Source organism: Nyctereutes procyonoides, unplaced genomic scaffold (genome assembly GCF_905146905.1).
Source record: "Nyctereutes procyonoides isolate TBG_1078 unplaced genomic scaffold, NYPRO_anot_genome, whole genome shotgun sequence".
Taxonomy (NCBI): domain Eukaryota; kingdom Metazoa; phylum Chordata; class Mammalia; order Carnivora; family Canidae; genus Nyctereutes; species Nyctereutes procyonoides.
In genome coordinates this window covers 1,144,229-1,172,031 of record NW_026575040.1, presented here as the reverse complement: position 1 = coordinate 1,172,031, position 27,803 = coordinate 1,144,229, and the positions used below count along the sequence as shown (strand labels likewise).

At 55.3% G+C, this 27,803-nt stretch overlaps 1 protein-coding gene across 1 annotated transcript in view; it reads right to left on the bottom strand.

Annotated features, from left to right (window-relative positions):
* The window catches only part of PSTPIP1 (proline-serine-threonine phosphatase interacting protein 1), a 39,075-nt gene extending 29,239 nt beyond the window's left edge, over positions 1 to 9,836 (bottom strand). The window contains exon 1 of the mRNA XM_055319954.1: positions 9,474 to 9,836. Coding sequence (XP_055175929.1) covers positions 9,474 to 9,509 — 36 coding nt within the window. The 5' untranslated portion in view covers positions 9,510 to 9,836. The remainder of the gene's footprint in view (positions 1 to 9,473) is intronic.
* Between the last annotated feature and the right edge of the window lie 17,967 nt (positions 9,837 to 27,803).

Below are 27,803 nucleotides of genomic sequence, written 5' to 3'. Positions count from 1 at the left end.
ACTTTTGTGCATCAAAAGACAGTATCAAGAGAATAATGAGACAACCCACCAAATGAGAGAAAATATTTGCACATCATATATATGATAAGGAATTTATACCCGGAATACAGAATGAAACACAGCAAACACAAATAATTCAAAAGGAGACAAAGGTCGTGAATAGATGTTTCTCTAAAGAAGATACACAAATGGCTAATAAGCACATGAAAGGATGCCCGACATTAGTCATTAGGGCAATACAGATTAAAACCCCAGGGGAAAGCACTCACGCCCTGTCGGATGGCTGGGATCAAAACACACATGGGCACGCGCACGCACACAAGCTGGAGACGATGTGGAGAAGTCGTAAGTCTTGTGCATTGTTTTTTTTTAAAGATTATTTATTTATTTATTCATGATAGACACACAGAGAGACAGAGAGAGGCAGAGACACAGGCAGAGGTAGAAGCAGGCTCCATGCTGGGAGCCTGATGTGGGACTCGATCCCAGGACCCAGGATCACACCCTGGGCCAAAGGCAGGTGCTAAACCACTGAGCCACTCAGGGATCCCCAGTCTTGTGCATCGTTGACAGGAGTGTAAAATGGAGCAGCTGCTGGGGAACACGCATTAGCGTTACTGAGCTAGTGGAATGGAGGGACCCGTATGATGCAGCAATTCCGCTCCTAGGCAAATGCCCCAAAGACCTAAAAGCAGGGATTCTTTTTTTTTTTTTTAAGATTTTATTTATTTATTCATGAGACACACAGAAAAAGAGAGGGGCAGAGACACAGGCAGAGGGAGAAGCAGGCTCCATGCAGGGAGCCTGACGTGGGACTTGATCCCAGAACCCCAGGATCATGCCCTGGGCCGAAGGCAGCACTAAATCGCTGAGCCGCCTGGGCTGCCCTAAAAGCAGGGATTCAAACAGATATTTGTACACTTATGTTCATAGCAACACTATTCACAGTATTCAAAAGGAGGAAACAACCCAAGCAAGAGTCCATCCACAGATGAATGATGAACAAAACAGGGAATATACAGAGAATGGAATATTGGTTAGCCACAAAAAGAAATGAAATTCTGGTACCTATTGAAACACGGATGAACTTTTTAAAAAAAGATTTTATGAAAGAAATAAAAAAGATTTTATGTAGGGCAGCCCGGGTGGCTCAGTGGTTTAGCACCGCCTTCAGCCCAGGGCATGATCCTGGGGTCCTGGGATGGAGTCCCACGTCAGCTTCTCCCTCTGTCTGTGTCCCTGCCTCTCTCTGTGTGTCTCTCATAAATAAATAAATAAAATCTTTAAAAATATATAAAGATTTTATGTATTTGAGAGAGAAAGAGAGAGAGAGAGAGGGAGAGAGAGAGAGAGAGAGAGAGAGAGAGAGAGAGAGAGAACAAGTGGGGGGAGGGGCAGAGGGTCAAGCAGACTCCCTGCTGAGCACGGAGCCCGATGGCGAGGATGCAGGGCTGAGCCTATGTAAGGACCTTGGGATCATGACTTGAGATGAAGGCAGATGCTTAACGACAGTGCCACCCCAGACACCCCGAACATGGATGAACCTCGAAGACAAGCCGAGGGAAAGAAACCAGACACTGAAGGACAGATATTGTATGATTTCAAATCTAGGAGGTTCCTAGCAGAGCCAGAATCATAGGAAGTAGGACAGAAGCAGGAGATGAGAGGAGGGAGGGGGGGAGTTAGTGCTTGATGGGTACAGAGTTTCTGCTCTGGATGATGAAAAGTTCTGGAAACAGTAGCAATGGTGTACTTGATGCTGCTGAATTACACACTTAAAAGTGGTTAAAGTGGAAAGTTTTAGGTTACATTTATTTACCCAGGTAAAAAAGTAATCGTAGAGGATTATAAGGTTAAAAAAACTAAAACGGGATCCCTGGGTGGCTCAGCGGTTGAGCCTTTGGCCTGCCTTTGGCCCAGGTCATGACCCCGGGTTCCCTGGATCGAGTCCCACATGGGGCTCCCTGCATGGAGCCTGCTTCTCCTTCTGCCTGTGTCTCTGCCTCTCTCTCTCTCTCTATCATAAATAAATAAATAAAATCTTAAAAAAAAAAACAAAACTAAACTAAAACTAACCTCTCCCCTCTACTGGCTCACAAGTGAGTCCAACCAAGTCACATCAGTGGTACAAGCCGGATGTACACCCGCTGTCAGCGACGGCAGCACGTCCAGCAGTGCCCCGGTACCTGCACCAATGCTTCCAACCCCAGATGTGCTTTGGAGACGCTCAAGAACTTCAGAGGATACCGAGGCCCAGCCTCCCACCAGAAATTCAGATGTGATTGGCCTTGGACGTGGCCCGGGCATCGGGACCTTGGAGACCACAGTCCCACTAGATCTGGCTCCCTGTACATACCTGGTCTTATCTCCAAGGACTCCCCACCTCGGTCACTTGGTCCCAGACACCCCAGCCTCCTTGTCCCTTGAACATACCAGGCACTCTCCCACCTCAGCACATCACCCCCTTTTCTCTCCCCAGTAGGGCCCGGCTTCCCTTGTCCCCTCTCCGCTGCTGAGAAGCCCTGAGCCCCGACCAGCCACCGCATCCCTGCCCTGGTTGTAGTCTCTGGAGTGCCAGCTGCCCTTCCTATTGCCCAACAGCGGGTGCTGTCAACATCGGCGGAAGGGGCTGTCATTCGCCCCTGCTCAGGGCACCAGGTCCCAGCAAACCACCAAGGGCTCTGGGACCCAGGCCCAGGAACTTAGCTGCCAGGCCTCGCCCACAGCCTCATGCCCACCTGGGTGGCGTGCCAAGGCCCACGCCCCCTCCAGGAGCTTTCTGTCTGCAAAATAGGAATAAGAGTGCTCAGGCCACAGGGCTGCTGTTGGAACTAAATGCATCTTGTCCCTTGAAGCCATGGGCATGACTCTCTGATGCTGGAATATAGTGTGTAATGGTAAACGGGTGGTGGGGGGGCGTTCTGGGAACCGGGGTGCACATACGAGGCTCACCCTGGGGGTGAACATGCGATCGTAAGTCTGGGTCACTTGGAACCTGTTTCTCCAGGGGATGCCTGGGGGGCTCAGTGGGTGAGCACCTGCCTTTGGCCCAGGGCATGACCCCAGGGTCCTGGGATCCAGTCCCGCATCGGGCTCCCTGCATGGATCCTGCTCCTCCCTCTGCCTGTGTCTCTGCCTTTCTCTCTCTCTCTGTCTCTCATGAATAAATAAATAAAATCTTTAAAAAAAAAAAAGAACCCATTTCCGCACTGCTGACTCCCTATGGTGGGTAGTAGAAGAGGGGCAGCCCCAGGGGACCACCTCTGCCTTAGGTGAGCCTCGCTCTGCCGGCCTGCAGGTGAGAACACTGCAGTTCAGAGAGGGGAAATGACCCCCCAAGCCGCAGCCAGCGAAGGTGCAGCGTCTCCCTCGGGAGGCTGGGGGAGGCTCTTCTGGAGCTAGTCCAAGGGCGAGCCCTGGCGCTGGCAGCCCTCTGGGCACCAGGGCCACTCTCTTGCTGGAAGCCCAGGCACTTTCAGTTTCCACACCGAATTTCCCCTCATTGTGTGGTTTGTGGCATGTGCCAGAGTCCGGGAGAGGAGCAGGGTCATCACCACCACCACCACCACCACCACCCCCCACCCGGCCTGCAGCCTCTAGGCTCCCTCGCACGACAAGAGCATCGGTCCCTGGAGGGGAGCAGAGAGGAGAAGGAAGTGTCTGTGCCAGCACTTGGGCTGCGCAGGGCCTTTCACAACCGGGCTGCCGTCATGCCTTCCTACCGGCCGCCCCGCACAGTCCTCTGGGCCACAAACTGTTTTCCAGACATGTGTCCACTCCCCACTTCCACGCATTTGCCCAGGCCAGTCCTTCCACCCAAGTGCCACTGCCCTCCTGCCACCTCCCAAATCCTGGACCACCCTTCGAAGCCCAAGCCAGGCCCTGCCTGTCCGTTCCAGGGGCCCCCCCAGCTGTGCGCAGGTGCCAGGAACGGCCGGGAAGGGTACCCGAGTCCCTGGGGACTGGAGCCCCGAGAGGGCCTTTGAGAAGCAGGTCAGGTCTTCCAGAAAGAATCAAGTTGGAGGCGCGGCTGGCTCTCTTGCACTGCCGGCCGGCAACCCTCCAGGTGACCACCTGCAGGCCGCCAGGTGCAGAGGCAGCAGGACCACATGCCCTGCTGGCCTCACCGTCAGACAGCGGGCCGCGGCGTGGATGGGCGCACATGAGCCCTTGGGCCCGGGGCCTCTGGGAGCCACACAGCGCTACGGAGCATGCGGAAGCCGGCGTGCTGTCAGGCCAGGTCTCACCGAGAAACACCAGTTCAGGCTTGAAAACAAGAATTGCTTAGTTTTGCATTTATAGATATTTTCCTTTTGAGTGACAAATAGGGTGACAACTCGGTGGCTCAGTGGGTCAAGCATGATATGATCTGACTCTTGATCTCGGCTCAGGTCAGGATGTCCGGGCGTGCGTGAGACCGAGTGTCCTGCGGGCTCCACGCGGGGGCGGGTCCGCCCTCCCCCGGCCCCACGCACCTGTTGACCCTCAAAAAGCCAGAAAGAGATGTCATACGTAGCCTGTGTTCACTTGCAGAAAATTAAGATGGAAATGGAAAGACAACGTTACTTCCAGAACCACAGAAATCCCTGCTGGCTTGTAGGGGGCCGCCCAGGAGGCGCCCGGGGAGACAGCCAGGGCTCCCAGCCCCCCTGTGGCTCGGGAGGGCCTGCTCCCCGGCCCGGCCTCCCCCGACCCCAAGGCCTCCCCAACGGACCCTCCAGGCCTGGCCCCACCCCCCTCCGGGCGGCTGTGCTCCCTCCTTCCTGCCCAGGTAGGAACGCAGCCCCACTTTCTCACCCGGGAATGTCCCCTCTTCCGGAAATCCCCCCAAGGAAATAATCCTCAAGTGAAAAATTTTGATACACAGAGATCTATGCATTGCATCTCTGGCCAGAAATAACGAATAACCGGCCGCAGCCACCTAAATGTCCAGCAGTGGGGGATTGGATAAATGAATCCTGTGTCTCCCGAGCCTGTGAACTGGACCGTGTAGCCTTTAACAATGGGGTTTTGCAGTGAGGAAATCGCACCCGCACCCACATGTGCTCAAAATGGAATCACGTTGGAAAGGGGCAGGAGGGGTGTCCACAGGGACCGACTGAGCTGCGCGCTTCAAAGTTTAGTTGCTGATTTTCATGCGAGGTCTACTTTGCCCCAATTAAAAATAAATCTTAAAGTGCAAGAAAAAGAAATTAGGGGAGAATCTGATACCATGCACACCATGTGTGAAATGACCTTAGGGAAGCGCAGCAAAACATCACCGGCCAACTGTCTTTGTGTCATGAGACTAAAGAGGCTTTTTTTCCTGGTTTCCTCTATTTTCCTGTTTTCCCTTTAGGGTCTTAGACCTACTGGTTTTATCTTTTCAGAAGGTACACACAGAGCTTCAAGCGCTCAGAACAGAGTAGGTGCCCAGGGAACCTCGGCTCCACTGGTTTTCATTTTTTTTTAATTTTTATTTATTTATGATAGTCAGACAGAGAGCGAGAGAGAGAGAGAGGCAGAGACACAGGCAGAGGGAGAAGCAGGCTCCATGCACCAGGAGCCCGACGTGGGATTTGATCCCGGGTCTCCAGGATCGCGCCCTGGGCCAAAGGCAGGCGCCAAACCGCTGCCCCACCCAGGGATCCCTCTACTGGTTTTCAGTGAGGCGCCGAGACCAGGATTGACAGGTAAGAGCGGGGCTTCCCTCCTAAATGGGGAACCTGAGAGTCTCAGAGCCAGGAAGTGGAAGAGGCAACGGGGTTAGCCCCCAGATCTCCCTAGTGAGTCGTTCCCGCACCAGGAAAGCAGTGTCTTCCTCTGTCCCCTGTGTGTGGGTTCAGCTCCTCCCAGCCTGGCTGGTTTCAGGATGACACTGGTGCCCGCCCAGCCACACAGGGGAGAGCTGTGACTTCAGGTCAGAGGGCAAAGTTCAGGCTCGCTCCCTCCAGCCCCTTGCAGCTCCTGCCCAACGCCCGGGTGAGATGCCTCTTTAGTGTACGAAGCCCAGGCTCCCCCTGCCCAGGATCCCCCAGCCCTTGCTTTTCCTGGTAACAACCCCAGAGGGACAGGACGTGGGTCTCAGTAGAACCGGGCCCAGGGTGGGAAGGCCCAGCGCAGAGCACTGCCCCTCCTGACGCATCCCACAGCCGATGTGTCGGGGGGGGGGGGCCTCCTCCCCGGGGCTGCGTAGGGACGCCCCCACCCCCTAGCCACGCTGGCCCATCCACCTGCCTGGAGGTGGCAGGGAGTCTGCGTCCAGCTGGGACCACAGAGCAGAGCCTGCTGTTCCACAAGCGCTTGTAGGATGGAATAAAGTGAAACGAAGGAGAAAAATGGGTTCAGGAAGGCAGTGGGACCGTGGAGGCGATCACCGCTTGTACATCTGTTCCACGGACACTGAACACCGTTCCTTGCTGGGCATCCCTGTGCCAAGGATGCAGACAGGTGTCCCGGCACAGAGCCCGGCTGCCCCGGGAGCACAGGCTCCGCAAGGAGGGGCTGGGAGGCAGGGGCAGGACTCGCTGCTGAGACCCAGGCCTCTCAGCTCCGGCTGGATTTAAGCCCTCGGCTCTGTCTCTCCGCTGGGCCTGGCTCCAGGCCCAGCCCGGCTCCCAGGCCCAGCTCCAGGCCCAGCCCGGCTCCAGGTCCAGCCCTGCAAGGCTGCGATGCTCTTGATCACCTGCGCGCAGCAGCACTTCGGCCGCCCTGCCCCTGTGGTCGGCCCTCCTGCCTCATGCCGCGGGAACTGGCTCCGCCACAGGAAGGCAGGCCATGAACGGCCTTGGGCCCTGGGCGGTCAGGCCGCGATGATGAAGCCCGGTGGACGAGGGCGGACGAGGGCCACAAGCAGCCGCCCCCACCCGGCCATCCCGCCACCTGCGCTTCCGGGCTCCCCTCCCTTGCTGGCAGTGTGTGTCTCCGGCCGGCAGGCCCCCCAGCCTTGGCCAGGCCCCACGGGCGCCAGGTTCCCTGTGGACTACCAATTAAAATACCAGACAACTAATCTTGCTAAAGTGGTGGGTGGAATTAGAGCTCACAGGCCCTAAATAACACTCATGGGGCATCTCCCTTGAGTAAAGTGTACGAGCTTTAATAGAAGCTCTTAGCTCCCCAGAAACTACTGTCTCCGTCTTCCCGCAAGCGAGTGCTGGGAGCCGGCCTGGCAGAGCGGGTCTGGGCAAGAGCCTTCCAGCTCAAGCATCACCACCACCCCCCCTCCCCCCCCGCTCCTGAAGACCACTCGTTCTCAAACCGCCAAGCTATGGGGTTTAAAGCCTTGGGCTGGGCAGGCTGGGCCCTGTCCCCGGAACCCCCGCAGCAGTTAGGTCAATATATCTGTAAATTGAGCTTCAAAATACTCCCATCAACTATGTCTGGTCTCACGTCTCTGTGAGGGAGGAAGGACAGAAATGTCCCCCCATTTTGCTGGTGTGGCCAGAGCGCAGGGTCGTGCAGTGTTGACAGAGGGTGTTAAGCTCCCTGGCTGGCAGCCAACCCAGCTAGCCTGTCAGGGCTTGATCCCCACTGTGTGGCCCTGGGCCAACCGCCTAGGTCCTCTGGGCCTCCACTAGCTCCTCTGAAGAGTAGAGAGAGGATAGTTGGCTTCATCAGCTTAAATGAAGGACCATGTAGTGTCCTAAGAACGGTGCCTGCGCCGTCTGCAGCTCCCCGGGTCAGCTGGGGGTGGGGGGGCTGGGCCCCAGGGAGATGGCTGCAGTGAGGCCAATAATGACCTTCTGGGGCATTTGCCAGAACTGGGCTGAGAGGCTCCCATGGCCCCGTCTCTCCCCCTCCCGGCTCCAGCTTCCCCAAAATAGAGCCCCGGCTTCCCCAGGATAGAGCCCCAGCTACCCCCAGGCTAGAGCCCCAGCTTCCCCAGGCTAGTGCCCCGGCATCCCCAGGCTAGAGCCCCGGCTTCCCCAGGCTAGAGCCCCGGCATCCCCAGGATAGAGCCCCGGTTTCCCCGGGTTAGAGCCCTGTTCCTGCCCAGAGCCAGCAGAGGAGGAGGGAGGCACCACAGCTCCTGGAGCCCACAGGGCCCAGGGGAGGGGCAAGCACAGAGCACCGCTGGCCCCAGGTGGGCCCCTTCCTTCCCTGCCACCCCCCACGCCATCCCCCACGGCCCAGGCCCTATGGGGGGCTGCTCCTAGCCACCCTTCTGCCCTGGGGCCCTGGGCTGACACAGATGTCCGGGGGCCAAATGTGCAGGGTCTCTGGGTCCGCCCTGGGCCATAGAGCACCCTGCTTTCCAGGCCTGTGTCTTTCCCCCACTTTGCGCCCCTTCAGCTCCTCTGGAGCCTGGGTGCTGACTCACCGCCCCGCCCCCACCGCAACCGCCGCCCCCCTGCTGCTTGGTTGGGCCCAGGCGGCCCCGCCATTGGCTCCCCTGACCTAAGCCCATCTCTCTCTTGTAGAGATGGGGAGAGAGAGGCCCAGCGAGGAACAGGGTTCCCTGCAGCCGGCCCTCTGCCCACTGTGCGGTCAGGGCAGGCCGGACGCAGGCCATTTGCACGCTGACCACAGGCCCCAAGCAGAGCAGGGCCCGGAAGGGAAGGCAGGCCTGGCTCGTCCGCTCTCACTGCCCTGGCCTCTCACCGCCCTGGCCTCTCACCCACCCTGGCCGCCCCAGGAAAGGGCACAGGGTGGGGGGTGCTGTTGGCTGTGGCTGCGTGACTGAGTGAGGGGCCAGGGAGTCCTCTGCCCTCAGGACCCTCACCCCCACCCCTCGGTGGAGGGTCTGCGCTCTCTCGGGGCCGCTGGGCCAGCCGGAGCTCGGGAAGCAGAGGGCGAGGGTCGCGCCACCGCAGAGAAAGCTGCGGTGGATCCGGCCGAGGCGGCTTGCAGGCCGCATGGCCACGCCAAGCCTGTCACCTGGAGCCTGCGGGGGTCGCTGTCTCACGCAGGGGACGTGAGGTGCACCTGCGCTGGGCAAGGGGGCTCGAGGCGGCGAGGACGAGAGGCGGCGTGTGGGAGAAGACCTGCCCGGGCAGGCCGGCAAAGGGCTGCGACTCCGCCTTAGATCCCCCCTCGAGTCTCACCAGCTGAGACCGTCCTTAAGGCTGACCTGGCCCGAACAACTGGGGAAACGAGGCAGGAGAGGTCACACGGCTTGCCCCGTCCCTAAGTAGCAGAGCCAAGACCCGAATTTGGGTCCCCAAGCCCCTTGGCGCCCCCGTCCTCGCTTCCCTGGGCCTGCCCCCACTCGCACCACAGATTGGATCCTCCCACAGAGACCCTGGGGCAGTGCTCTCAGAGGTCAGGCGGGGTGGAGAGCCTCCCAGGTGCCCAGGCCAAGGGCCTCTCCCTCCCCGACCCAGAAGGACAGGAGCACAGGTTGCAGTGGTTAAGGCCAAAAGTCAGCTGCTGTTTTTATGAGAAAACCTCCTTCTGGAGTTGCATCCCCATCAACCGCGGGGCGGGGGGATTTCAGCCTGGCTGGCCTCCCAGTGCCCACTGCACTTGTCCAATGCCCCGGAGGTTTCACTCACCCAAAAGGCATCTCTGAACTGCAGCTGAGGCATCATCCTGGGGCGACTGGTGCAGCGCAGCTCGCTCTCCTGCCACACGGCCAGGGCTGAAGAGGGCCAGCAGACAGGAGCCAGGAGCCAGCAGCCAGCAGCCAGGAGCCAGGAGCCAGCAGCCAGGAGCCAGGAGCCAGGAGCCAGGAGCCAGCAGCCAAGAGCCGGGAGCCAGCAGCCAGGAGCCAGCAGCCAGCAGCCAGCAGCCAGCAGCCAGCACCAGGCGCAGGCCGTCCCGCTGCGGCTGCCCAGGCCCCTCCCGGCTGGTGCCTCTGAGGCAGCTGCAAGCCAGAGGAGCCGCCCCAACGGAGGGAAGGACCCAACCTGTTTTGTTTGGGGCTATAGCAGCAGCAGCAAAATGAGGAAGGAGCTGCGGCCTTCAGGATGGGAGGGCGGGCCCTGGTGTCCCGCCACCCGCAGCATGCAGACCAGTCAGGCTGCAGGGGTGAGCACGCTCTGGGTGGGGAGTCTTGTGCAAGCGCCCAGGGGAAGGCAGCAGGGCCCTTGCCACAGGAAGTGGAGCCGCGGGGCTCCCTCCTGCAGCCCCGCCTGCCACCTGCCACCCCTGGGGAAGCCCTAGTGGGGCCACTCTCCAAGGCATTGACTTAGGGACCCTGGAGCCCCCGAAGGTGCGGGCCAGCACAGGGCAGGACCTGAGTGCCGTTGCCCCCCCCAGCTCTGGGCCAAGCCACACCCCCACTGGCCAGCCAGGCTCTGGCTGCCTGGTGCCCCGATACAGCCCCCCTCAAGGGGGTCACGGTCTGGGGGCAGACAGCTGGGGGGGACAGAGCTGGGGGACAGGCAGCTAGCCCTTGTAGGAGGGTGGGAGGCCTGGTGGGCGCTGCCCCCTGCGTCTCTGGGGCAGGAAGACAGTGGCGGAGCCGAGAGATGGAATTATAAGGCATCGCGGAGTCTGAACACCTGGGCGGAGGTCCCGTGTTTGTCTGTCTGGCCCTGCCCTGCAGCGGTCGAGAACCCTAATTCACCCTCCAGCTCTCCAGCACCCGCCCCCATCTCTAGGAGGGAGCCCACGTGGAGAGCACGGCCTGGATTCCCGGTTTGGTTGGGCAGGTGCTGGGGTCGCTGTCGGCTGCCACCTTGGAAGGGGCCCTGGGCCGCCCCCACGCGGAGCCCAGGAGCGGGGGCCTGGCCACTCAGCAGAACGCACCTTCGGGGCCCCGAGCCCAGGGTGGGTAGGCGAGAAGGGGTGAGTCAGCCTTGGCCACAAATCATCACCTCACCGATGCCTCAGAGGGGCGATAAGACAGATGAGAGCTGGAGCAGACGGGAGCTGAGCTGCCCGATGCTTCCAGATGGGGCGCAGCTGTACCTGGGCCCAGCCTCCCCGGGGAGGGCCCGGCACAGCAGGCTGCCCTGCCTCCAGCACCTGCAGGGCACCCCTGCCTCCAGAACCCTTAGGTTTGAGCCAATAAACATCCCCAGGCTTGAAGGCCCCAAGGTCTGTGTCGCCCGTAGCTGATGCCAGCTCGGTGAGGCCGCCCCGTACCCCAGGACCTGGAGCTCCACCATCATGGCACAAACTGCTCCCTGGCCTCAGCTTGTCCATCTGTCAGTGGGGCTGATGCCTCTAGTTCTGGAGGCATACAGAAGCCCCTGGTAAGAGAAGGCCTCCACCCTCTCCTTGGCAGGAAACTGCACAGCCAGGCCCTTCCCCTGCCTCCCCAGGGGTTCCTCTCATCACCCCAACAAGCCTTTTCCCACTTACCCGAAGGTGCCTTTCTCGCTGCTGTACTTTTCTCCTCTGCTCTCCAGCCTCCGTCTTGGTGCGTCTTCCTGGCCCTCCCTGACCAGGCAAATCCCCCTGGGCCACCCCAGGGACCCCATGCAGAGGCTTCCGAGCTCTCGGCCCAGGTCTCCCTTCTCCCCTCACCCCGCCCCTGCTCCCCACATCCCAAGCCCGGGCCCCTGAATGACCAACTCGTCCCTGGAGCCCTGGCCAGGTGCCGGGGCCCCGGGAAGCCCTCCACGCGGCCCACCTCCCGAAGCCTCAGCCGGTGCTGGGGGCTGCACCCCATCATTGCCTCTGCTTCCCAGAGGAGCAAACCAGGGAGCAGGGTTTGCATGACTCACGCGAGGCCTCACAGCCCACGAATGGGGTCTGTCTTAACCTTTCCCAACAGTGGGCCTCAGCCTTGCTTTCTCCAGTTCCGCATCCAGAACCTCTCACGCCCCCCGGAGCTGGAAAAGGTGAACCCCGGGAGGTCGTTGGGGCTGCGGGCACCAGGGCAAGGGCCCAGCACGGGCTTGGGCTTCCAAAGTCACTGTTACCTGCCTCCACTGGAGATGTTGTGGCTGCGGGAAACATGAAAGCAAAGGGCCTAACGGGAGGAGGCATGTCGTCTCCCACATGAGGGGCCCCGAGGCAGCGCGGCCTCCAGGTGGGGGGCCTGTGGTTCACCTCTGTTTCTCTCCCCGCAGGGCCGCAGCAGCTCAGCTCTAGGACCCCAGACAAAGCCTCGTCTATAGGGAGGCAAAGGCCGCCTCTCCCGACATCTCAGCTTCTTCATTTTTTTTATAATTTTATTTTTTTTTATTTTTTTTATTTTTTAAAAAAAATTTTTTTAAATTTTATTTATGATAGTCATACAGAGAGAGAGAGAGGCAGAGACACAGGCAGAGGGAGAAGCAGGCTCCATGCACCGGGAGCCCGACGTGGGATTCAATCCCGGGTCTCCAGGATCGCGCCCTGGGCCAAAGGCAGGCGCCAAACCGCTGCGCCACCCAGGGATCCCCATCTCAGCTTCTTCAAAGTCCTCTCCGCCCTCATCCTGCCCAGAGACCTCCCCCGGGGTCTCGTGACCAGAAGTGAGCCCCACGTCCATCTGTCACCCCTCGAAGGAGATCCTGGGCTGCCGTGGACGCTGACGGCCGACTGCGGTGACTGCCACCGCTTCTGTCCGCAAGCACCGCTCGGCACCACCTCCCGCCAGGCTTTGCAGGAACCGGGGCCCAGGAAGCAGACAGATCTGGTCTCTGCCTGGAGGGGCCTGCAGGCAGGTTCTGGAAAGGTCTCCCCGTGATGGGAAGTAGCTTGGGGTGGGGGTGGGAGGTGAGGAGGGTGTGATAACATCCAGGAGAGAGACGAGGCCCAGGCGCGGCCCCGAGGTGGGGGCCTGGGTGGTGAGCCACGAAGGAGGTACAGAAGCGGGACAGAGACACCTGAGTGCCCCTCAGGAAGGGGAACTCTCTTGGGGCCTCCCTTACTCACCACCTCCCGTTGCCTGGAGCCCGGGAAACAGCAGCATCATCGCTGCGCGGCGCCACCTAGGGGATCAGTGTCTGGGGAACCTGGTGATTCACACACTCTGGACCCCGTCCTACAGGACGAGCAGTGCCATCTGCAAGGTCAGCGCCCCTGGCACCCCGAGCCCCCCGTGCCTGCACCCAGGTCCCTGCTAGGGGCACGGAGTGGCAGTGGCCCTAGGCCGGCGAGGATGAAGCTGAGAACGACGTGGGGGCAAAGTGGTGACCAGGCCCCCGGACCAGCCAGGGCTCCCGGCGCTTCCCTGTCCTATCAGCTTCATGCACAAACACAAATTCGAGGATCGTATTAAGGATTTCAAGGGGCTCCTGGTTGTTGCAGCCGGTGAAGCGTCCGACTACTGGTTTCGGCTCAGGTCCTGATCTTGGGGTCCTGAGGTCGAGCCCCAAATCTGACTCTGAGCTCGATGCAGGCCTGTGTGAGATTCATTCCCTTGCCCTCTGCCTCTGTCTCTGCCCCTCCCACCCGCTCGCACGCACTGTCTCTCTGTCTCTCTCTCAAATAAATAAATAGACCTTAAAAAAAAAAAAGAATTTCAACAAGGGGTAGTGGAAGGGGAAGCAGGCAGGGTGGTTAGGGGGACTGGGTGACGGGCACCGAGGGGGGCACTTGGCGGGATGAGCACTGGGTGTTATGCTATATGTTGGCAAATTGAACTCCAATAAAAAAATTTTTTTTTTTAAAGTTTCAAGACGACCATCAGGGAGCATTAAGCCCCAGGTGCAGGGCTCCTCTGAGCAGGAGTCCAGGGCAGCTGTGCTCACGGCTCATCCCTGAAGCAGGGGCTGTCACAGTTTCAGGCCCTTCCCATTGTCACCTTGCTAGGACTCCCCATTGTTCTTAGGACAATGGTCGTTGTTTTTTTTTTTTTATTTACGTATTTATTTGAGATGCGGGAGGGGCAGAGGGAGAGCGAGCATCTCCAGCGGAGGCCCTGCTGCGCAGAGTCCGGTGCCAGGCTGGATCCCAGGACCCTGAGGTCATGTCCTGAGCTGATTCAGGAGTCAGCCACTCGGCCCACCGAGCTGCCCGGTGCCTGAGGTCCTGGTTCTTACGCAGCTGCCCCCCTGGGCGATCCGGGCCGCCTACGGCTCCGCGCCTCCTCCTCCTCCGGGAGGACTGGAGCAAGAGCTTGGAGAGCCCTGGGGCGGAAGGGGCCGTGGAGGAGGAGGGTCTCCAGGCCGCCTGGTGACATCAATCCCACTTGGAAAGGGCAGTGCCTGGGCTCCGAGGCGCCGTCGTGGGCTCTCTGCTAACACGCTGTCTGAATCGCGCCCGTCATCCTCCAGCAGGCCGGGCAGCACTGGCCCCCCTGGAAGGGCAGCGCGCTTCTGGGAGGTCAGGAACCCGGGGCCGCACTGTCAGGAGCCCGGGGCCGCACTGGGATGCTCCTGTGACCGCGGTCCATGCCCCGGAGGGTGCCTGTGGGGTCCCGCTGGGCGGCCGGACACGCACCCGCTGGGCTGGGGCTCATACCCTCAACCCCGCCTACTAGAAACCCCACAGCAGTGCAATGATCTCATTTACCAGGCTTCCTCTGGGGTCATGAACACCAGTCAGGCAGTGTGCTTAGTGGCAGGAGAGCAGCACCCACGAGAGAGGCTCCGCCGAGAAGTCCTCCCACAGGAGGCGACCCGGGGCCCCATAGATGAGAAGGAACCCACTGCTGAGACCAGGCAGGAAGGGAATTCCAGAAAAAGTGCCAGAGCCTGTTGGGGCCTCAGGGCCTCCGTCTCGCTGCCAGGCACCTCATGCGCTGTAGGCCTCACTTAATCCAGCAGATACAGAAAAGGAGGCTCGGAGTGGTTTACGTCTTAGGTCCCGTCCTAAGCGGAGCCCTGCCTGCCCACCGCGCGGGGCCGGAGGTGAGAGGTGGGCCAGGGTCGGTGGCCAGGGCACGATGGGAAAGCAGGGAAGGAGGTGCGCACACCCAGGCCCAGGCCGGCAGGTCCTAGGTCTGACCCTGGGAGCCGGCCGCCTCCCCCCAGAGCCTGGATGGCTCCCGATGCCATGACTCAGCACACAGGACCTGACAGAGACTGTTTTTCAGTTTGCACCAGGAAGGCAGCTGCAAATGCAAGGCCCCTTCCCACTTGGACGCCTCCCCGGAGTTGACAGGAAGCTTTCGGGTTTACTAATTTGCAGCCGCAAGCCTGGGACTCTAGTTTGCAAGCACCGGCCGCCAGTCTTCGACGCCGGGGTGCTGCTCACAGTCCTTGGAAGACGTCAAGGAGGCACACAGGGGCCCGCAAGCGGCCGGCCCGACAGGCACAGGGCAGACGCAGAGAAGGCCCGCCCTCAGAGAGGGCCGTGACGGCCCCCAGCTCCCCGGCCAGGGCACAGGGGCCTGCCGGGGTGCACGCGCCCCCTGAGGCCACCTGGAGGCTCCCAAGCGGCGGGAGGACGGCCTACCAGCTGCCCTGGGGGACTTGTCAAGCGCAGGCCAGGCTCCAGCTGACTGCCAGCCGGGAGGGCCGGGATCCGCACAGTGTGCAGGCCCGCAGGAGAGGCACACGCAGCCCTGGCCCGCACTCTGGGCCGTCCTGCCGCTTCATCGTACAGGTGGGGAAACTGAGGCCCAGCCGGAGAGACCGATGACCCCAACCGTAGCAGGGAAGGCAGGATGGGACCACGCCCCACCCTCCTGCAGCGCTGCCCGCCCCGCTGGTCCCCGGGATGGCTTCCCCGTGTCCACGGCCCGGTCGGGTTGGTTCCCGTTCCATCAGAGAATGACCTGGTCACAGCGAGGCCAGGCTTGGTTCCGGCCCAGTAGCTGGTTCCTTATCACTGAGACCCTGGGCTTCGGAGGCAGGAGACCTTGATGCCACTTGGCCGCAAATTCATGAAGCTGAGGAGGAGGCGGGGACCCTGGACTGAGGCAGAGGAAGGGGCGCTAAGCCCTGGCGGCGGGAGGGGTACGGGCACGTCCAGGGCGCAGGGCGTCGAGCGCGGGAGCTGGGCCAACGGCAGGGGCTGGAAGCTGCTCAGCTCCACCTGGCCGGCGCTCGGTTTCCCTGCCTGAAAAGCAGCGGCAATGAGCCTGCGCATTTGACCGGGTTGTTCTAAGCGCAAGCTGGGCGTCTCTAGCCCAGGGTGTGGGCAACGAATAGGCACCCGGCCCGGATGGCACACGGGCAGGCGCCCAGGCTGGCGGGCAGCGGCCCTAGATGCTCGGCTGCCCCCTCCCGGGGCTCTGGGGCTCCAGGGGGATGCCTCCCCCTCAGGGCTGCCTGGGGCCTGTGCAGCGGAGGGGGCGGCCGGAGACCCTGGTCACACCGCGGGGCCCCTGCTTCCAGGGTGCCCACGCCATCCCCTCAGCCCCCTCCAGGCTGGCATGCAGCAGCACCCTGCTCTGGGGGGTTTGAAAGAAGCAAATTTTCTCATTAAAAAAAAAAACAACAAGGAGGAGGGGCAAGATGGCGGAAGAGTAGGGTCCCCAAATCACCTGTCCCCAACAAATTACCTAGATAACCTTCAAACCATCCTGAAAATCTACGAATTCGGCCTGAGATGTAAAGAGAGACCAGCTGGAACGCTACAGTGAGAAGAGTCCGCGCTTCTATCAAGGTAGGAAGACGGGGAAAAAGAAATAAAGGAACAAAAGGCCTCCGAGGGGGAGGGGCCCCGCGAGGAGCCGGGCTGAGGCCGGGGCGAGTGTCCCCAGGACAGGAGAGCCCCGTCCCGGAGGAGCAGGAGCTGCACCAACCTTCCCGGGCGGGCGGAAAGGGGCTCGCAGGGAGTTGGAGCAGGACCCAGGAGGGCGGGGATGCCCTCGGGCTCCCGGGGACACTAACAGACACCTGCGAGCGCAGGAGAGTGCTCCGAGCTCCCTAAGGGCTGCAGCACGCACCGGAGCAGTTTGGAGGGGCTCCGGAGCGGCTCCAGGGAGGGAGCTGCGGGGCGGGAGCGCAAATCCAACAACGCAGGCCCCGGAGCACAGGGCGCCGGGACACAGCCCAGGATCCGGCCTCCCCCCGGGACAGGCAGAGGCCGGGAGGGCCCAGGACAGCAAGGACGCTCCTGCCCCGAACTGAGCAGATCAGCGGCCCCGCCCCGGAGCCTCCAGGCCCTGCAGATGGAAAGCCGAGAGCCCCGAGCCCCGAGCCCCGTAGTTCCTGCGGAGGCTGAATCCAGGCTTCTAGAGTTGCCATAGCAACTGCAACTGTTCCTCCTGAGACCTCACGGGTAAACAACCCCCGCTGAGCCCTGCAGCAGGCAGGGGCAGAGCAGCTCCCCCAAGTGCTAACACCTGAGAATCAGCACAGCAGGCCCCTCCCCCAGAAGACCAGCTGGACGGACCAGTTCCAGGGGAAGTCAAGGGACTTAAAGTCTACAGAAATACTCCCCCGTGTTTTTTTTTTTCTTTTCTTTTTTCTTTTCTTTTTGATTTCTGATTGCTTCCCCCACCCCCCCTTTTTTTTTCTTTTTTTTTTCACCTTTCTTTCTTTTTCTTTCCCTTTTTCTTCTCTTCTTTCCTTTTTCTTTTCTTTTTCTTTTTTCTTTTTCTCTTTTCTTTCCTTCTCTCTCTTTCTCTCCTTTTCCCAATACAACTTGTTTTTGGCCACTCCGCACTGAGCAAAATGACTAGAAGGAAAACCTCACCTCAAAAGAAAGAATCAGAAACAGCCCTCTCTCCCACAGAGCTACAAAATCTGGATTACAATTCAATGTCAGAAAGCCAATTCAGAAGCATTATTATACAGCTACTGGTGGCTCTAGAAAAAAGCATTAAGGACTCACGAGACTTCATGACTGCAGAATTTAGATCCAATCAGGCAGAAATTAAAAATCAACTGAATGAGATGCAATCCAAACTAGAAGTCCTAACGACGAGGGTTAACGAGGTGGAAGAACGAGTGAGTGACATAGAAGACAAGTTAATGGCAAAGAGGGAAACTGAGGAAAAAAGAGATAAACAATTAAAGAACCATGAAGACAGATTAAGGGAAATAAATGACACTCTAAGGAAGAAAAACCTACGTTTAATTGGGGTTCCCGAGGGCGCCGAAAGGGACAGAGGGCCAGAATATGTATTTGAACAAATCCTAGCTGAAAACTTTCCCAATCTGGGAAGGGAAACAGGCATTCAGATCCAGGAAATAGAGAGATCCCCCCCTAAAATCAATAAAAACCGTTCAACACCTCGACATCTAATAGTGAAGCTTGCAAATTTCAAAGATAAAGAGAAGATCCTTAAAGCAGCAAGAGACAAGAAGTCCCTGACTTTCATGGGGAGGAATATTAGGGTAACAGCAGACCTCTCCACAGAGACGTGGCAGGCCAGAAAGGGCTGGCAGGATATATTCAGGGTCCTAAATGAGAAGAACATGCAACCAAGAATACTTTATCCAGCAAGGCTCTCATTCAAAATGGAAGGAGAGATAAAGAGCTTCCAAGACAGGCAGGAACTGAAAGAATATGTGACCTCCAAACCAGCTCTGCAAGAAATTTTAAGGGGGACTCTTAAAATTCCCCTTTAAGAAGAAGTTCAGTGGAACAATCCACAAAAACAAGGACTAAATAGATATCATGATGACACTAAACTCATATCTGTCAATAGTAACTCTGAACGTGAACGGGCTTAATGACCCCATCAAAAGGCGCAGGGTTTCAGACTGGATAAAAAAGCAGGACCCATCTATTTGCTGTCTACAAGAGACTCATTTTAGACAGAAGGACACCTACAACCTGAAAATAAAAGGTTGGAGAACCATTTACCATTCAAATGGTTCTCAAAAGAAAGCAGGGGTAGCCATCCTTATATCAGATAAACTAAAATTCACTCCGAAGACAGTAGTGAGAGATGAAGAGGGACACTATATCATACTTAAAGGATCTATCCAACAAGAGGACTTAACAATCCTCAATATATATGCCCCGAATGTGGGAGCTGCCAAATACTTAAACGAATTATTAACCAAAGTAAAGAAATACTTAGATAATAATACACTTATACTTGGTGACTTCAATCTAGCTCTCTCTACCCTTGATAGGTCTTCTAAACACAACATCTCCAAAGAAACGAGAGCTTTAAATGATACACTGGACCAGATAGATTTCACAGATATCTACAGAACTTTACATCCAAACTCAACTGAATACACATTCTTCTCAAGTGCACACGGAACTTTTTCCAGAATAGACCACATACTGGGTCACAAATCGGGTCTGAACCGATACCAAAAGATTGGGATCGTCCCCTGCATATTCTCAGACCATAACGCCTTGAAATTAGAACTCAATCACAAGAAGAAGTTTGGAAGGACCTCAAACACGTGGAGGTTAAGGACCATCCTGCTAAAAGATAAAAGGGTCAACCAGGAAATTAAGGAAGAATTAAAAAGATTCATGGAAACTAATGACAATGAAGATACAACTGTTCAAAATCTTTGGGATGCAGCAAAAGCAGTCCTGAGGGGGAAATACATCGCAATACAAGCATCCATTCAAAAACTGGAAAGAACTCAAATACAAAAGCTAACCTTACACATAAAGGAGCTAGAGAAGAAGCAGCAAATCGACCCGACGCCCAGCAGAAGAAGAGAGTTAATTAAAATTCGAGCAGAACTCAACGAAATTGAGACCAGAAGAACTGTGGAACAGATCAATAGAACCAGGAGTTGGTTCTTTGAAAGAATTAATAAGATAGATAAACCATTAGCCAACCTTATTAAAAAGAAGAGAGAGAAGACTCAAATTAATAAAATCATGAATGAGAAAGGAGATATCACTACCAACACCAAGGAAATACAAACGATTTTAAAAACATATTATGAACAGCTCTACGCCAATAAATTAGGCAATCTAGAAGAAATGGACGCATTCCTGGAAAGCCACAAACTACCAAAACTGGAGCAGGAAGAAATAGAAAACCTGAACAGGCCAATAACCAGGGAGGAAATTGAAGAAGTCATCAAAAACCTCCCAAGACACAAGAGTCCAGGGCCAGATGGCTTCCCAGGGGAATTCTATCAAACGTTTAAAGAAGAAATCATACCTATTCTACTAAAGCTGTTTGGAAAGATAGAAAGAGATGGAGTACTTCCAAATTCATTCTATGAGGCCAGCATCACCTTAATTCCAAAACCAGACAAAGACCCCACCAAAAAGGAGAATTACAGACCAATATCCCTGATGAACATGGATGCAAAAATTCTCAACAAGATACTAGCCAATAGGATCCAACAACACATTAAGAAAATTATTCACCATGACCAAGTAGGATTTATCCCCGGGATGCAAGGCTGGTTCAACACTCGTAAAACAATCAATGTGATTCATCATATCAGCAAGAGAAAAACCAAGAACCATATGATCCTCTCATTAGATGCAGAGAAAGCATTTGACAAAATACAGCATCCATTCCTGATCAAAACTCTTCAGAGTGTAGGGATAGAGGGAACTTTCCTCGATATCTTAAAAGCCATCTACGAAAAGCCCACAGCAAATATCATTCTCAATGGGGAAGCACTGGGAGCCTTCCCCCTAAGATCAGGAACCAGACAGGGATGTCCACTCTCACCACTGCTATTCAACATAGTATTGGAAGTCCTAGCCTCAGCAATCAGACAACAAAAAGACATTAAAGGCATTCAAATTGGCAAAGAAGAAGTCAAACTCTCCCTCTTCGCCGATGACATGATACTCTACATAGAAAACCCAAAAGCCTCCACCCCAAGATTGCTAGAACTCATACAGCAATTTGGTAGCGTGGCAGGATACAAAATCAATGCCCAGAAATCAATGGCATTCCTATACACTAACAATGAGACTGAAGAAAGAGAAATTAAGGAGTCAATCCCATTTACAATTGCACCCAAAAGCATAAGATACCTAGGAATAAACCTAACCAAAGAGGTAAAGGATCTATACCCTAAAAACTATAGAACACTTCTGAAAGAAATTGAGGAAGACACAAAGAGATGGAAAAATATTCCATGCTCATGGATTGGCAGAATTAATATTGTGAAAATGTCAATGCTACCCAGGGCAATTTACACGTTCAATGCAATCCCTATCAAAATACCATGGACTTTTTTCAGAGACTTAGAACAAATTATTGTAAGATTTGTGTGGAATCAGAAAAGACCCCGAATAGCCAGGGGAATTTTAAAAAAGAAAACCATAGCTGGGGGCATCACAATGCCAGATTTCAGGTTGTACTACAAAGCTGTGGTCATCAAGACAGTGTGGTACTGGCACAAAAACAGACACATAGACCAATGGAACAGAATAGAGAATCCAGAAATGGACCCTGAACTTTACGGTCAACTAATATTCGACAAAGGAGGAAAGACGATCCACTGGAAGAAAGACAGTCTCTTCAATAAATGGTGCTGGGAAAACTGGACATCCACATGCAGAAGAATGAAACTAGACCACTCTCTTGCACCATACACAAAGATAAACTCAAAATGGATGAAAGATTTAAATGTGAGACAAGACTCCATCAAAATCCTAGAGGAGAACACAGGCAACACCCTTTTTGAACTTGGCCACAGTAACTTCTTGCAAGATACATCCACGAAAACAAAAGAAACAAAAGCAAAAATGAACTATTGGGACTTCATCAAGATAAGAAGCTTTTGCACAGCAAAGGATACAGTCATCAAAACTCAAAGACAACCTACAGAATGGGAGAAGATATTTGCAAATAACATATCAGATAAAGGGCTAGTTTCCAAAATCTATAAAGAACTTATTAAACTCAACACCAAAGAAACAAACAATCCAATCATGAAATGGGCAAAAGACATGAAGAGAAATCTCACAGAGGAAGACATAGACATGGCCAACATGCACATGAGAAAATGCTCTGCATCACTTGCCATCAGGGAAATACAAATCAAAACCACAATGAGATACCACCTCACACCAGTGAGAATGGGGAAAATTAATAAGGCAGGAAACAACAAATGTTGGAGAGGATGTGGAGAAAAGGGAACCCTCTTACACTGTTGGTGGGAATGTGAACTGGTGCAGCCACTCTGGAAAACTGTGTGGAGGTTCCTCAAAGAATTAAAAATAGACCTGCCCTACGACCCAGCAATTGCACTGTTAGGGATTTACCCCGAAGATTCAGATGCAATGAAACGCCGGGGCACCTGCACCCCGATGTTTCTAGCAGCCATGTCCACAATAGCCAAACTGTGGAAGGAGCCTCGGTGTCCATCGAAAGATGAATGGATAAAGAAGATGTGGTTTATGTATACAATGGAATATTACTCAGCCATTAGAAACAACAAATACCCACCATTTGCTTCAACGTGGATGGAACTGGAGGGTATTATGCTGAGTGAAGTAAGTCAATCGGAGAAGGACAAACAGTGTATGTTCTCACTCATTTGGGGAATATGAATAATAGTGAAGGGGAATATAAGGGAAGGGAGAAGAAATGTGTGGGAGATATCAGAAAGGGACACAGAACAGAAAGACTCCTAACTCTGGGAAACGAACTAGGGGTGGTGGAAGGGGAGGAGGGTGGGGGGTGGGGGTGAATGGGTGACGGGCACGGAGGGGGACACTTGACGGGATGAGCACTGGGTGTTATTCTGTATGTTGGTAAATTGAACACCAATAAAAATTAATTTATAAAATAAAATAAAAAAAAAACAACACAAAAAACTTGTACGTTCTTATTTTGATATTATTTTAAATTTAGACAAAAGCCTACAAAGAACTCTTGTCTCCTTTACCCAGATTTACCAGATTGGTTACGTGTTACCCCAAGTGCTGTCATATTTCTGTTTTTATGCGCCCCTATTAATTTGGTATATTACTTTATATTAATTATTAATATATTATATATAATTATAATATAACACAATTATACATTATATAATTATTACTTTATATTAATTATAATATATTAACATATAATTATAATATAATACAATTATGATTTATATAATGATTACTTTATATTGATTATAATATATTAATATATTATTATAATATACTGTAATGTACTTTATATAATTATTACCTTATATTAATTATAATATATTAATATAATTATAATTATAAATAATAAATATATTAATTTATTATATTAATTTGTTCACATGGGATCCTTCACTCCGAATCTCCTCCTAAAAATAAAAACATTCTCTTACGTAGCCACAGTACAAATTTCAGAACGGAGACTTCCGTTGATAGGACCCTATCGTTGAGGACACACACCTCGTTCAGCTTCGAGTCCGTCACTGGTGGCGCTCGGCTGCCCTCCAGTCTGTGACAGCTCCCCTCCTGTGCCTCGACCCTGGTGACCTTGACACGTTGGACGCTGCAGGCCAGTGACCTTGCCGAAGGTCGTTCCGTTTGGCTTCGTGACTGGTCCTTTCCTCACGGTGAGATTCAAAGCGAGCATCTGTGGCACCAACAGCACAGAAGTGCCTCCGTGTCCTCCTCAGTGCCTCCAATCGGGAGGCAGGTGATGTCGACTTGGGCCATTTGACGACGGGGTGTTCACCAGTTGTCTTCACCATAAAGTTACTCTTTTCTCCTTTGTAATAAATAAGTAGTCATAGGAAAATTTTGTGAGACTCTGTAAATATCGGCATTGCGTTCCTCAGAGCAACCTCACCCTCCAGCCTCGGCCTCCAGCGATGAGTCCAGATGTTTGTCAGCTGGCATCCTTCTGAAAGGAGGAGAGTCCTCATTCCTCCTCTGTGCATTTCCCCGTTTGCTTTTTTTTTTTTTACTTTTATTTATTTATGATAGTCACACACACAGAGAGAGAGAGAGGCAGAGACATAGGCAGAGGGAGAAGCAGGCTCCATGCACCGGGAGCCGGATGTGGGATTCAATCCTGGGTCTCCAGGATCCCGCCCCGCGCCCTGGGCCAAAGGCAGGCACTAAACCGCTGCGCCACCCAGGGATTCCCCCCCCCCCCCCCGTTTGCTTTTTTTAAGGTGGACTCAGTAGCTTCTATTTCATCCAGTGGGTTCTAACCTGTTGCTTTTACTCCCCTCGACCTCAAGCTGTCCCAGGTCTGCGGCGGGAGCCCCTCGGGCGCTTCCTGTTTCCTCTGACGCAGTCCCAGTCCCGTTGCTCGCTGAGCGCTTCCTTAATCTCTTGCACAAGAAGCCCAGGCTTCCCTTGCCTGTTGCGCCGCCCCAGCTCTGCAATCCACATTTCTCCAAAGGTTCCTTTCAAAGGGGGAACCCAAAGGTTTTGCTCTTAGCTAATCTCTTGTCTCCCGGAAATGGTGGGAGTAGACTTTGCAGAGAGAGTCCCGGCTTCGTCTGAGCAGGTGCGCCAAGGGGTTTCAGGTTATTGCTTCAGTGGAAACTGTGGGAGCCTGTTCTTTGGTGGGAGCCTAGAGAAGCAGGAGTTCTTTTATTATTATTATTATTACCACTATTAATGAGCATAAACATTTCCTTTCATTCAGCGACACCTGCTGGACCCCGGCCCGGCAGCCTGGGAAGGGGCAGGGCCGGCTCCTAAAGGCATCGCCCACTCGTGCCCACTTGCGCTCGGGCTTGCTCGGCTGAGCGTTGGGACTTCGGGCTACGGACACCACGAGGCTCCCGAAGGTCACAACGATGGAGGGTCCCATCCACCCTCTCCCTTGAAGACTGAGGCTCGGGGCGTGCCTCCTTCTAGGATTGCCTCCTCTCTCCCTGGCATCAAGGCCTCAGGACCAAGTCGCACAGAAATGGCAAAAGGAGAGAGATGATGTTTAACTGAAGAATAAGCTGACACCCTCTCCCTGCAGAGAGCACGTTAGCAGACCCTGGAGCGAGCACGGCGGGAGGGGAGGGAAGTGGCAAGATGCGACAGAGCGGACATTTCAAAACTGCCAGGCAAGAAAACCAGGAAGCAGTGTGCTCCGAGGATCACACTCTCCTAATGGAGACTCCCTTGGTGCAAACTCAGCGATTTCGTATTTGAGTTTTCTTCTCCCCATCCACATTTTTCTAAGCATTTGGACAAGGCACAGGTTTGTATCCTCCAAAATTTCTCTTCCCCGGGACTGCCGTGTACAGTTGAGCAGGTGGTTCATCACCCAAGGTGTGACCAGTGTGAAGATGCACAACCCAGATCCCCTTTCGAGAAAGGACGGGCTGCCCAGCTGCAGGGGAGTAGTCAGCCCCCTGGGCGCCCGCTCCTGCCCTGCGGCAGCCTCTGCTCACCTGGTGCCTGGGGTCACCCGGTGTCCTGGTATTAAATCAGCCCTTCTCTTGGGATGTCAGCCCTCGGTCTTGACTTTCCCTGTGGGCTCCTCCAGCCCTGTCTCCCTTCGCTTTCCCAGATCCCCTTCTCAGTCAGCCAGGAGATCACTTCCTCCCTCTGTCCTGCTCAGAACCCTTTGTTCCCTTTCTCCGGCCTTGGGCTTTGCCTTCTGCCCTGCTGTCTGCTGGGCTCCTGGAGGCCCTGGCTCGGCCAGTGCAATGACGCACCGGCCTGGGGGGTGGACATTGGAGACAAGGCCTCAGCTGGCAGCACCAGCAGGCGGGGGGCATGAACCCTCTCTGATCCCAATCACAAGGCGTCACGCCGTAGCAGTAAACAATGAGTGTGTTCCTACTGTGTGCCAGGCACTGAGTTACATGCTTCCTATTCACCATGTCTGGTCCCCACAAAACTGCTCGAGGACAGCATCATCACTGCTGTCATACTGTCTTCAGGAGGGAGAACCGATGTGCCCGGGGTCCTGAGACCCCCAAGTCTGTTTGGGTCAGAGCCCACCCCAAGCCTATCTTTCTACTCTGACCCCATACCTCCAGACAGACCTAAACACTGACAACGCCGCAACTCCTATGGGGTACATCAGGAAAACCGTTTCAGAAAGTCACTTGGCAGTAAATATCAAGGGATTGTTGAGGGATTTTTAACATGCTGATACACGGTCAGAAATTCCATGACAAGAAGTCCACCCCAAGGAAATAACAAGAAACATGGGAAATAATTCTTACACAGAGATGTTTATAACAGCATTATCTATTATAGGGGAAAAAACCAACAACAACCCGAAAACCACCTAAATGTCCAAGCCTAATTAAATTATGGCATTGCTCTACTGAAAATACACAGCAGCCACTGAAAGTATTTACAAAGTTTAAGAATAACAGGGAGGAAATGTTTATGACATAATGTCAATAAAAATAGGTTTTAAATTACGCACACAGCTTGATCTCAACCATGACAACATGCTCCACAATTAAAACCAGAAAAAAGGGAAATGGAAGTCTTCAGCAGCTCCACTTCTTTGGTGTTTCCTGCCTGGTGGGGACACAACTCCACCAGCGGGTTCCACTCTGATGGTGTCTTCCTGTGTTGTCTGCCTCCGTACTGGGCTGTGAGCGGCTCAGGTGGGGCACAGTTGGGTCTTTGTCCTGCCTGACTGAGCAGCAGCAGCCGGTAGGATCTGAGCGGATGCTCCGCCCACTCTGTGCAATGAGTGAGCATCTGAAGGGACAGAAAGGGTGGGAAGGCTGGCCCGGGGCCCAGGCCACTCACCTCCTTGGAACCAGTCTTCTGAGTGGCAGGATCTTAGGTTGGCACCTCCTGCTCTGAGCCCACGGCCAACCCAAGTTTCTCCTGAAGCCTTTGGAGAAACAGAAGCTGAGAAACAGAAGAGTGTCCCCCTTCTCCCCGAGCAGTCCAAGACGGGGATGAGAGAGCATCCCCACCACCTGGGCCAGGGGAATGGAGTCGGATGCCTAAGCTGCCGCTCAGGAACGGGCACCTTGTACATATCATTCGGTTGAGCGCTCACCGCTCTAAAATGTTAAAGTTGCAGCCCCTGTTAACATTTAGAGAAACTAAGACTCGGGTTGTAACTCGCTCCAACTCTTTTTTTTTTTTTTTTTTTAGATTTTATTTATTTATTCATGATAGACACAGAGAGAGAGAGGCAGAGACACAGGCAGAGGGAGAAGCAGGTTCCATGCAGAGAGCCCGACATGGGACTTGATCCCAGGTCTCCAGGACCAACCAGGCCCTGGGCCCAAGGCGACCCTAAACTGCTGAGCCACCAGGCTGCCTATTGCTCCAGGTCTTACAGCTCTAAGTGGCAGGGTAGAGACTCAAAATTATCTATGTGCAGGGATCCCTGGGTGGCGCAGCGGTTTGGCGCCTGCCTTTGGCCCGGGGCGCGATCCTGGAGACCCGGGATCGAATCCCACATCGGGCTCCCGGTGCATGGAGCCTGCTTCTCCCTCTGCCTGTGTCTCTGCCTCTCTCTCTCTATCTGTGTGATTGTCATAAATAAATAAAAATTTAAAAAAAAATTATCTATGTGCAAAACTCGCACTGGGACTGCAACAGTGACCTTGGCCAGGCCCCCCCTCCTGCGTGAGCCCTGGCTTCTGGGGACAGCAAGTGCTGACTCCAGGGCTCGTCTGTTCCCGGGTCATCACAGGTAACCCATGATGATAAAATGCCCTGATCCGACCCCAGCCCCGCCCTAAGCCCCGGGGCGGCCTGGAGCCCTGGGACTGTAGGCCTGCGAGCCCTGCATGCAGCCTGGGTCTGAAGGAGCTCGTGCCCCTCCGTGGGCCCTGGCAGAGCCCGGGAGCAGCGGGGAGCGCCTCGCCTGCACCTGACCGGTATGTGGGGGGCGAGTTGCCGGTCGCTCCCCCGCCTTCCTCTCCCGGGCTGGCTCGGGGGCTCGGGGGCTCGGGCTCGGGGCTGGCTGGGCCCGGCTCGGGTGCGGCCGAGAGTCGTCCTCCTGCAGCCCCAGCACGGCCGGTGAGGGGCGCTGGGCGGGGACAGCCGGGCCCCCCCACAAGGGGCCAGGACGGGAGGCGCGGCCCAGTTCACAGGTGGGGGCTCCCGAGGCCGAGGACGGCGACGAGGAAGGCGGCGAGGAAGGCGAGCTCTTCGCGGCCACGCAGCTCGCAGGTGGCGGAGCTGGTACTGAGCTCGGGGTCCTCAGGCCGGGCGCGGCGTCGTCAGACCAGAGCCCGCGCTACTCCCCTTTAGGGGACACAAGCTCCGCGTTTCCCACCCGGGCGGGTCTGCGAGGCCCTCGGGCCGCACCTGCAGCTCCGCGCTGGGGAAGGAGG